This window comes from Dermacentor variabilis, chromosome 11 (genome assembly GCF_050947875.1).
Source record: "Dermacentor variabilis isolate Ectoservices chromosome 11, ASM5094787v1, whole genome shotgun sequence".
NCBI classification, from domain to species: Eukaryota; Metazoa; Arthropoda; class Arachnida; order Ixodida; family Ixodidae; genus Dermacentor; species Dermacentor variabilis.
The window spans coordinates 31,321,827-31,334,176 of NC_134578.1; the positions used below are offsets into that span (position 1 = coordinate 31,321,827).

The 12,350-nt window shown below is 47.1% G+C and overlaps 1 protein-coding gene across 1 annotated transcript in view; it reads left to right on the plus strand.

Annotated features, from left to right (window-relative positions):
* The window catches only part of LOC142563187 (gastric triacylglycerol lipase-like), a 40,046-nt gene extending 28,380 nt beyond the window's left edge, over window positions 1–11,666 (plus strand). The window contains exon 7 of the mRNA XM_075673738.1: window positions 11,412–11,666. Within this exon, the coding sequence (XP_075529853.1) occupies window positions 11,412–11,666 (255 nt within the window). The remainder of the gene's footprint in view (window positions 1–11,411) is intronic.
* Window positions 11,667–12,350: the final 684 nt, after the last annotated feature.

A 12,350-nucleotide genomic window follows, 5' to 3' on the forward strand; every position in this document is an offset into this window, starting at 1 on the left:
CACTGGGTCAGGGCAGAAGACGCGAGGGCGACGGCTTGACAAAACTCGGCTGACGAAGCTGTAGTAACGAAGACCGGAAGATCCCGGAAGCGTCACGACGAAGATATTACTGTGAATACATGCATTCCGATTGTGACGACAAAAGCGCCACGACAATGGCATGAGGAGAGTTGGACTGCAAAGTGTTATTGACGACGACGCAGAGACATCGATGGCATCACGAGCAGATACTTAGTGGTGCAGGTTATTAGGCAACTTGGGCCACTGGGTCGCCGTAAAAGCGTGACGTCGGCGATATGAGGACGCTTGAATGACGACAATGAAACGACCCCGATGGCATCGCGACACCACGACCACATACCTAGTGACCCAAGTTAGTAGGTCACTTAGGTCACTGGGTCGGCTAAAGAGGCACAGACAGACAGACAGACAGACAGACAGACAGACAGACAGACAGACAGACAGACAGACAGACAGACAGACAGACAGACGGACGGACGGACGGACGGACGGACGGACGGACGGACGGACGGACGGACGGACGGACGGACGGACGGACGGACGGACGGACGGACGGACGGACGGACGGACGGACGGACGGACGGACGGACGGACGGACAGACAGACAGACAGACAGACAGACAGACAGACAGACAGACAGACAGACAGACAGACAGACAGACAGACAGACAGACAGACAGACAGACAGACAGACAGACAGACAGACAGACAGACAGACAGACAGACAGACAGACAGACAGACAGACAGACAGACAGACAGACAGACAGACAGACAGACAGACAGACAGACAGACAGACAGACAGACAGACAGACAGACAGACAGACAGACAGACAGACAGACAGACAGACAGACAGACAGACAGACAGACAGACAGACAGACAGACAGACAGACAGACAGACAGACAGACAGACAGACAGACAGACAGACAGACAGACAGACAGACAGACAGACAGACAGACAGACAGACAGACAGACAGACAGACAGACAGACAGACAGACAGACAGACAGACAGACAGACAGACAGACAGACAGACAGACAGACAGACAGACAGACAGACAGACAGACAGACAGACAGACAGACAGACAGACAGACAGACAGACAGACAGACAGACAGACAGACAGACAGACAGACAGACAGACAGACAGACAGACAGACAGACAGACAGACAGACAGACAGACAGACAGACAGACAGACAGACAGACAGACAGACAGACAGACAGACAGACAGACAGACAGACAGACAGACAGACAGACAGACAGACAGACAGACAGACAGACAGACAGACAGACAGACAGACAGACAGACAGACAGACAGACAGACAGACAGACAGACAGACAGACAGACAGACAGACAGACAGACAGACAGACAGATAGATAGATAGATAGATAGATAGATAGATAGATAGATAGATAGATAGATAGATAGATAGATAGATGCAAAATGCAAGAGATATGATGCAAAAAAAGCATGCAAAAAATTACACATGGGGTAGATCGGAAAAGCACACGAAACAAACACAAGAAACAAAATTTCACCAATCACAATTCGATGCGGATATGGCTTTGGCCGTGCTGCTGACCGTGCATTGGCCAACATCATGGAACTTGCATTATAGAGATGATTGCTGCATAAAACGATGTGTGACTTTAGCTTTCTTTATTCATGAACATATAGGACTTATAGTCCACTCTTTACTGTATGTCCGCGACACTTATAACCTATGGCACGTGTGAGTACAAGACTACTTTGTCGAAAAGTATCTGCTCCTGCATATATGTCAGTTTTAAATGCATTAGCCTTGTGTTTCGCTGCAATTCATGAAGCGCAGTTTAGTGTCCCGCGGATCGCAGGCATTAGCGGTCATTCTTCAAGATAGGTATGTGATAACTAGTCTGGACACAGCGTGCAATCTACCGCTACGTTATGAATGCATTCTTTATCGCGTTTGTTTTTCAGAATTCGCAGCGTACCACAATCACTCTTCAAGGAACACTTCCTGTTTATGCCTAAGTTACGTTATTACGATAGAAACCATAAAATTGCAAGCATTTTGCAAAGAACGGTTCTTTCTTCATTAGGTTCTTGTATACACATGCGTATGATTGCTAAGCGGTCAGCAATCGTTGTTTATAAGGGCTTTTGTGTATACGGGCCTAGGTTAGTTTACTGTAGCTGTGTAAAACCGAAAATAGGATGCTTTTTGCTCGAACTACTGTTTCTTATTTGCGCTGTTGAAGATATCTGGACTATTGTCACCACGAATGCATTTTCTGTTTCCCTCATCACGGCATAGTATGACCATTCCTCCTACAAAGATGTCACAATAAGTATCGCCTCCTTTCAGACAAGACTGCCTGTCTACGTAGGACACTTTCCCATTGGATCGACCTATAAAAACTTTCTGCACTATCATCAGGTATACGTTCTCTTCTACAACTGATATCATTTAAGTGACATCAGTGTCGGCCTGCTGAACACTAGATTCCGCGAACAAATACACAGGAAATAAATTAAAGAAGCAGCTCATTCGCATAACAACTTATAATGTAAGGTATCTGTGCCTTGAACATCACTCTGAACTTCAACAGAAATCAGGTCACTAATACTCTTTAATAGCGTGGCCAACTGAAATGATTATTTGATTTGTTCAGTGACACGCACCTTTCCTGTGTTGACAATGTCCTCTTCATTCACAGATTATGACAAACCACTAGCGTGCCTTGGAAAGTAGTGTTTTTCAATGAAGACATAAATGCAGATGGCGAATACCAGCCTAAAGAATAAATACCGAAATCATTACTGGCCTCTTCAGACATTTGAACGCTGCATAACACGCCATATAACGGTCTTCGGCTGTGGGCGCCAGAGAAGAAAGGGCCAGCCGAGATAGCTGCTGGCCTCATGAGTGCTGTCCTCCCACGTGCCTGTTACTGGTTGTCGCATAATTTGAATTTAGGAAACGCTGCGCAGTCTAAGGGGGGAAGCAAGCGAGAGCGAGAAACGCTCACTTCCAGACAATGAGCACTCGCACTCCCCGCTGCCGGAGTTCCCCAGCACACCAGCATTGTAGCAGAGAGTGGTTCTGGTCGCCAAGCAAACCTGTGCATGTTTGTCCGTGCGCTCCTGACACCATGTTTGTATAGATAGTAAGCGAAATTTCACTGCAATTTATATGGCCTATAAGAATGCGAGCGTTATTTTATAACTTTGCCTAACACTTTGCAATACCTATCAGTGATTCGCCTTTCAGGCGAGGTGCAACTTTCCTTGCTTTTAGGTTGTATTTATTTCAGAGAAAGTCTTAAATTCTAGATATTTGAATCATCCACATTGGTTTTTAGCTCCCGAAGAAATGAGCATAAGTTCTCGACATATTCCAACCTGGGATTCGCTAACGGGCACATTTCCATCGATTGTCGTTTTGATCACCTACTCGAGAATGCACGTGGGAATTCCGATCCAGCATCAACTTAGTAGTATCGTCCTGCATTATGCTCTGTAAATCGGTGCTCCACTAAGATTTATTCTGCGTTTTTTAGTGTTAATGTTATGGAACGATGTACTCAAATCCGTGTACACATAATTTTTGATCACTGCAAAATACTCCGTCAGGATAATTTTGATGTGCGGCTTTTTAAGAACGTTTGCATTGACATAATTAACGGATACCGTGTTTCCACTTTCAAGGAAACAAATTCGAGGAACTCAACAACCGCAGAAGTATATGTGTGCGCTTGGTCCACTAACTTCTTGGCTGACACTGCCCCATGTAGTTATTAGTAACACTGATCTCAGATGCCAAATTTCGGCTTAACTTATGCTTTTTTGGAACAATACGCCTCTCATCCTAGGCTATGTTCCTGAGTACATATCTAGTTTGCCTCACGCACTACGAGTTTCCAATCAGAAAGAGTGTTTCTTACAGGTTTACGAGGCGAAAAACCTGGTGATGTACGACTACGGAAAATTGGAAAATCGTCAGCGATATGGCCAGGTAAATAAACGTTTAATTTTATAACCTATTTGACCAGTCGTATAACCGGACCAGCATCATTCAGAATTCCGAGGATCCTAGCGGGAAAGAGGCAGAGAGAATAAACATTTATTTCGCAAAGCAAGGAGAAAACTTCCTTGATGAGTGGGGCCCTCAGTCCAGGGCTCCATTGCCATGCGGGACTTCGCGAGCCCGCTGGATCAGTCGTTGCTGTTCCTGCTGGCTTGTGCTGAGCAGCGCAGACTCCCAAGAGGAAAGGGTAGGGTTTGGTATAGGGGGAACACCTGAAGGGTTAAGGCATTCCCATGTGGAGTGATACACCGTGGGTTTGGCCCCACAGAGGGGGCAATAGCAAGGGTATAGGGTGGGATGAAAGATATGTAGCATGTGGAGGCAAGGAAAGGAATTGGTCTGCAGTATCCGCCAGGCAGCGGCATCTGCCCTATTAAGCGAAGGATGAGGAGGGGGAGATTTATGGGGACTTTGTCGGTAGTACTCGAGCATCTTGGTGTACTGTAGGGGCTCCGGCGGTGCGTCGTCTGGGTTGGACAGCTCTTCCGATGGTGTTCGGTCAGTCAGACCTCGGGCTATCACATTAACGCGTTCATTACCATGGAGAGAGGCGTGTCCAGGAGTCCAGACAATACGCACCCTGTGTAACGTGGGAGGTGGGACAGAGGAGAGAATTCGATGTGTGTGTGCAGCCACGAGTCCTTGCGTGAAGGCCCGGCAGGCAGCCTGCGAGTATGTCGCTATGATGACGGGAGTGTCTTGTGCGGAAAGGGTCGAGGCTTGGACAATGGCCAGGGCTATTGTCCCTTCCTGTGCTGAGCAGCTGTACGTTGTTAGAACTGTGGCACACACCCTAAGCGCGTCTGTGTTGTCAGTTACAGCTAAACACATGGCCCGCCTCTCTGGGTACCGGGCCGCATCAGTGTACAAAACCGGTGTAATTTTGGTGCCGTCTCCAAAAATGCGTGCCAGGGCCTGAGTTCGGGTGCGTCTATGGCCGGCGTGTCACTCGGGATGCATATTCCGGGAATCGGAGCTACTTCTATGCTAGCGCGTAGAGCAGGAGCAAGGCGATATTGTGGGACGTGTGTGGGTGTCTCAGGGACAGGGTAGACAAGGCGAGAGAGTATATCACAGCCCTGACGGCTGCGTCTGAGACGTTGGAGCTGGCCATTGCGATGAGCCTCCAAAAGCTCGCCTACGGTGTTGTGGATACCAAGCTGACGAAGCCGTTGTGTGGAAGCGTGTGGAGGCAGCCCGAGAGCCGCTTTCACTGCCTTCCGCAGAAGGGCGTCCATATTCTGAGTCTGAGTGAGGGTGAGATTGCGATAGGGGAGGTGACATGTGAGCGAGCTGATTATCAGAGCCTGTATTATGTGGAGGACGTCTTTCTCACGAAGGCCTCTTCTACGATCAGTAATGCGGTTTATCATATGTGTGACTTGTGCTATCCGCTGACCCAAAAGGCGCGTAGTGTGCGAGGCTTTGCCATCAGCGGGAGATTTCGACGCTCATCACTTACCGTGGAGTAGCTCGGCAATCAATTCTAGAGGCAGGAATCTGTTGTCGTTTGCCTCTGATCACGACCTTTGTGTCATGAATGATGGCCGTCCTACATAGCTGGGCGGTCTAAGTACAGCGGGTGCCTGGATTTGACTTTGGTATCACGATGCTTCAGTTCATATGTTCAGTGGTTTTCACTCATAGAAACACATGTAAGTGACCATATCCCTACCTATTTGCGGATCAAGGGGCTAAACAGTTCTACTTCGTCAAATGCAGTACGAAGAATCGACTGGGCTAAGTATAAGCAATACATGGAAAATGCATGCAGAGAAGACCTTGGCCGCAGCCGGGAGGATACCATCAAAGAGACAATGAGGTAAGTTCCGTGCCTCCTAACGTTGACAGCAAACTGTTGCCAATTTGACGTAGAAGTGGAGAGGCTAACCGCACATAGACGGCGAGCTGAAAGGAGATGCAGGCGCACGAAGGCAGTTTGAGACCTAAGAAGGGCCCGGAGAACACAGAAGAAAATCCAGCGCCATTTGAACAAATTGCAGAAACAACTCTGGAAGTCCTTTTGTGAATCATTGGACCTTCGCAAACCACTTTCATAAATCTGGAGGACCGTTCGTGGCCTGCGCTCGTCTCCGCAACAGCGACATCTTTTCATGGCCTTAGCCCTACATCAGGCAAGACGAAACTTGAGGTGGCGAATGATTTTTGTGCGCGGATCGCTGGCGTGTGTATCACCCCGAACGCCGTAGACGCGAGTGTCGTCCCTGTGTCTCGCGTCCCAGAAATTGAAATTCCATTTACTATGGAAGAACTGGACGCCTCTTTGGCTGCTTCTGGACGCTCCTCTTCACCAGGGCCCGCCAGCATCACCTATTTAGCTCTTGCCCATCTTGGACAAGAGGCAACGCAAGAGCTGTTAAATTGTTACAACCGCTCAAGTTATGAAGGCATCGTTCCTAAGCAATTGAAGGTTAGTGGGCTCGTACCGTTACTCAAACAAGGAAAGTTGCCTTTCGACCTGTCGGCATATCAACCTATTGCCCTGGGAAGCCGCATTGGGAATGCAATGGAAAAGATTATTCTTACACCCCTGTAATGGTATCTTGAATGCCACAATGTGTTCCCTGACTCTATGACAGGTGTTCAGCGAGGCAGGTCATCAATAGACAATGTTACTGACCTCACAACGCTCATACAGGAACAAAAATGCCTCGAGCGCGTATCAGTGGCGCTCTTTCTTGGCGTGAAAGGGGCGTACGACAGTGTTGCACATGAAGCGATCCCAGAGTCATTGGAGGCTGTTGGAATCGGTGGCCGAATGTTTCTCTGTATCCGCGACTATTTTACCAGAAGGCCCTTCTTTGTGCTGACCGAGGATGGCCCTACTGCCAACTATTTTGCACACGGTGGTGTCCGAAAGGCCTGGGTATTGAGCCCTATTCTATTTAACCTATCTATGGTCGGCCTTGCTGAAATATTACACAAGAAAATGCACCTATCAATGTACGTTGATGTTTGTTTTTGGTCGTCTGAGGTGACCTGACTCGTCTTCAACTGCGCGCAAGAATTCAGTGGGCAGTCACCCTAACCTGTTCGTATCTCCGCAAACAAGGTCTTAGAGTGTCCATCGAAAATGCGAGTAAAACGCGTTTACGCGCAAACTCATGGCAGCGTACCCTGTTTCTCTCCATGGCTAGGCTATCAAATACCAGAAGTCTCACCACTTTTTTATGTGTGATTATTGACAGGAACCTTTCATGGAGCCCCCCGCCCACCAGCATCTACCGAAAGGGAAGACTAATTTCGATGGTACATTTACTGAGGTTCCTGTGCGTAAAAATCTGGGGCACGTCGGTACGCTCCATGCTACAGCTGTACAGAGCAATGTTTCTGGGCTTTTTATGGTACAGCTTGCCGTTTTTTTTCGAATACATGTAAAACAAACATTCGTACCCTCGAAAGTTTGTAAGGCCAGGCTCTAGGACATGTCTTGGATTGCCACGATGCACTTCGGACACAGACCTACCAATTACAAATGGTCACTCCTCAGTTCACCACGTGGAAGCCGAATCCGTGTCCTGTAGGTAATTTAACAGAAGGCGAGAGACCTCCTTCCTACACAACCGGTTCCCGCGCGGGAAAACGATGCCCTGAAGAGAACTGCGAGGAAGTCCTGTCTTCTTGAGGGACCCGAATAACACCCTCCTTTCCGCGTTATACACAGTACAGCACATTAGGTAATGTTAGGTAAGGTTAAGTGTCGCTACGGTGGAGCAATTACCGGCGGCAACTGCAAGGCTAATCCCACCAGTAGCCTACAACTCAACTCAACTCAACTACCACGATGCACTTCGACTCACGCAACAATCAACAAGTAGAGACTACTTATGTGACTACTTATGGGTATGTGACACAGATACCGAACGTGTGCGCTAAGGATGTCAAACCGATTATATATATATATATATATATATATATATCGGTTTGACATCCTTAGCGCACACGTTCGGCATCTCTGCCACATACACACTCATTGTATTGCTGCTTTGCCAGCACAAATACCTCAAGCCATATTTTCCAAACTTGTTTCGACACATCAAGGATACCTTCCCTCGGGCTTTACACCACCAGCAAGGCACCGTTACCCCTATGGTTCCTACGATCCACAAGCACGCCTCACGATTCCTGGAATAATGAAGAAGACCCGTCCTTCAACAGTGGCTCTGCGTCAGTACAGATTATCATTACTGAACGAGGCATACGAGCAAAGAACGCACATTTACACCGATGGATCTGTCTCAGCCACAAGCTCCACAGGCGCTGTTTCATCCCGGCCTTACAAGTTACAATTACTTTCAAAGTGCCCCATATAACGACCTGTATGGCAACAGAACTTCCCGCGCTATGTGCCGCTGTTAATTACATCGCACAAGCCAAACCTCGAAAGTGGGTTGTTTTTTGACACTCCATGGCAGCCCTTCAGTGTCTGCTGACTCTTCACGGGCCTTACGGCGCAAGGCCAATGAACAACTCGTGTTTCAGACCAGAGAGGTTCTCCATCAAGCTTTCATAAACAGACATGCCGTCATCTTCCAATGGCTTCAGGGGCACTGTGGCGCCGTCGGAAATTTCCTTGCTGATGATGCCGCCTGGTCAGCCCATAAGGAAACCCTGACACTTCATATACCCTTATCAAGCACAGATGCTGTGTGGGGTCTTCGTTTACTTGCCCAAACCAAGACTGAAACTTTGTGGAACACCCCGGTTTTCTCAATTGCCGTTTCCACCGGCTGGATCCTACATTGAAGCTGCAGATTCCATTCAACTTCTCCTGCCCTGATGCAACTTTACTGTGCCGCCTCTGGTTAGAGGTGGCTTTTACGAAAGCCTACTCATTCCTTATTGGAATGCCCGACACACCGATCCGTGACTCGTGCAACTGTGAAGAGACGATCGAGCACGTGTTGTGTTTTTGTAATCTCTATGACAACGAACGCGACGTTCTTCAGAGGGTGTTAAACCAATTAGATAAGAGACCATTTTCAGAGACTAAGATTCTCGGAACATAGCCCCACGCGTCGCAGGCTTTCAAAACGAAGCGGGCTACGTTTCATGAAAGCGACTGGCCTCAGGGAGCGATTATAGGCGGGAAGTTATGGACATCCGCACGTATGCAAACCGATAGACCTTCTTCCTTCCCTCTCCTTTCTTTTCTTCCCTTAAACCTCTTCCCCTGTGTAGCGTAGCAAACCGGACGTGCATCTGGTTGACCTCCCTACCTCTCCTTCTTTCCTTCTCATCCTCCTCCTCCTTCACAATTCCGAGAATGTTAACGCGAAAAATTTTCTGCCTAGCTTCCCACCGAAATTTTGTCGTTGTGCGGTACCTCACTCGTCTCGTGCCCAATGGAGCCTAGGCTGTCCATAAAGGAGTTTGTCACGCGAAGGCTATTACTGCAGTTTTTACACCTATGCTTTGTTTTCTAAACCCTCGGGCTTTGCTGACCGTGGTTCCTGCAGGGTGCTGTTGATGCTGGTCTTCCTTGCAGTTCACACACAGGATGGCACTCGTATAAGCATTCGCCTTGTATTAGCCACGTGTAGTATTCCTACAATTATTCTGGTGGTCGGCTATTTTCTCAGCGGAATTACCCACTGAAAAGATGAGCGGTATCATAAGAAACTTACTACCAAAAATATACGCATTTAAGCACCTGATTCCTTGATTAAAGCGAATCATTTTATGCCATCGTTCTAGGATTTCGTTGCATCGGCTCCGTGGGCTTCTTGCCAAGCGGGCCAGTGCCAGGGAAAAAGCATTGGAAATCTTAGCTGATTCTGGAGATGGTGCAATGAAGAGCGCGGCCGATCTCTGAGGCAGTGTGATTCGTGGTCACATGGCTCACCTGAGTCGCGTGAAGGAAGTCAGTGCTTCGCGCGGTCTTGTAGAGCAGGCATGCAAATACTGTGCTACAAAATTCATTGCGGGAGATGATTAATTGTATAGCATTAATGTAACACTTCAAATATATTCCAAGTTGTGAGTTGGATCTGCGTAACATTATTACTGTAATAAATAATTAGAACTCATAGTGTTCATCGGAACGACATTCCTATTGCGACAGCTGCGCTTACGAGAAAGGGATACGGTATCACTGCGAGAAACGTTCGCAGCTTACGTATGGCTTAGCTTCAGCACTACGAATTATCCGAGGACTCTTCTGATCCGCTCGGCCCCACCCCCATGTCCACGTGAATCCCAAGCAAAGCTGGAGGTCCAGCAATGGGTGTGATGGAGCAGGCAGCCAGGGGTCGCCTCAATGTATTAGTCACTGCTACGTAGAAAATGTGAGCTGTCTTCGGTTTCTTTCTTTTTCTGGCATAACTGATCAATTTTGCCAAATTGAATGTCAGCGTCGCTATGCTGTCAAAATTTACCTAGCTTGCCTTCCAGGCGCATCTACGTGGCAACGCACATTTATATCATCAGCCAAAATTATATCCTAACCTACTAGGTGTTGATCTTCTGGTGCTCGACGGTGCTACATGAAATGGTGAACCTTTGAGCAACAGCTTCCACGATATTGTACCCAACAATGCAAAACGATATTCATCCGTTGTGGCAACACCTATCTCTCCTATATTTGAGGACACTATCAAAATATGTCATAATTGATATCTCTAATTTGTGTGTATAATTTTGTACCGTTGTCCTCCCAACATATCATTCATAATCCATATCTTGAATTTATATGTTAGTTTTTTTTATCTGTATCCTAGGAGAGCGTGATTCTTTTCTTTGAAGCCTTAAGGTTGTCTCCTTTGTTGTGCCTTGCCAGCTATACCAGAGAAAATATATGTATCGGCTTGTTCAAGATTAGGACGCATAACGGAATGACGTGGAAGAATTTGATCAAGTTTCTGTATTTAAACTTTAACACGCAGGAAACTTCATTTGTGAGGGCTTCATAATTTTACTTGGCTTAATTGACGATGTTGACGAATTACATCAACTTCTGGTTTTAAATTGTAATATGCAGGATAATTCTTAAAATTGGGTTGCATAACATTTTAAGCTTACTCGCTTATGTGGAACAAATTGCTAACTACTGTATCCAAGTTTTCTATTGCATGAAATTGACATGGGCGTCTTAGTCATATTTAACACTGTTGTCTTTGTATGCTTGATTAGCGTAGAATACCAGTTTTTGGCAAGCTAGTTCAGCAGAAAGTTATACAAGTTTTTGACAAACACGCATGGGCTTTTTCTGTAGCCCTGTGTAAATTCGGGTGCATGACCGCTTTTGCTGGCATGGCTTTACTCGTTTTTCTATCCGAAATCCTAATATGCAGGACACGCCCCCGCCGTACCCGTTGGAGCGCATAAGATTGCCAATCGCTTTGTTCCCGTCGCCAGGTGACACGGTGGCGACCCCATCCGACGTCTCAGACCTGGTTGACAGGCTCGGCGAAAACGTCGTCTTCGAGCACGCGGTTCCGGTGCCCACTTTCCGCCACCTGGATTTCGCCACCGGTTATAGGGCGAACGACATCCTGCACAACGTCGCCATTGAGCTTATGCGGAAATACGCCTTTGAAGGTCGTTAAAGGGGCACTCAAGAGGAAGATATATTGGACCTGTTCATTAAACCGTTTTACAAAAAAAGGTTAATTGAGAAGGCGCTTAGCAATGCAGAAATAGCTCAAAAAAAATGAGAAGCTTGTGGTGCCGCCTCGTTAAGTTTTCGCAACAGCCCGCCATGACGTCGCATTTTTTGCGATGTGTGTTTGAGTGGGGTTATTTCTTAACCGTGAAAAAGGACAGGCTGCATTGTCGTTTAAATGGGTCGGGGAATTGATTTATCAGTTTTGCAGACCTTTCACTCAGTTACTATGGTCCAAAGACGAGAGAATGCTTTGACTTCCGAGACGTCACACTGACGTAGCAGAGCTGGACTTCCGGCAGCAAATATAAAAATGAAACTGTGACGCTCGTTTTCTCTACTAGTAGTAACTGAATTGCTACAGTATTAAGAGAAATAAAACTTTGAGAGAGTACTTGTTCAGTTTAATCTAATTCAGTGTTTATTGCTAGAGTCGCCTTGGACAAAAGCAGTGAATTTTGAATCGATTCTATTCGGACCTCTAACATCCAGACCTTGAATGGGAGAACACTACAATCGCTCATGTAGGTGACAGTAGTCTGGCGTGCTCTACTCCGGTTTGTTATACCCATGTTTAGCGGCTCAGAAAGTTGAAAAGAGAGAGAGGAAAAGCGGGGAGGTAAACCAG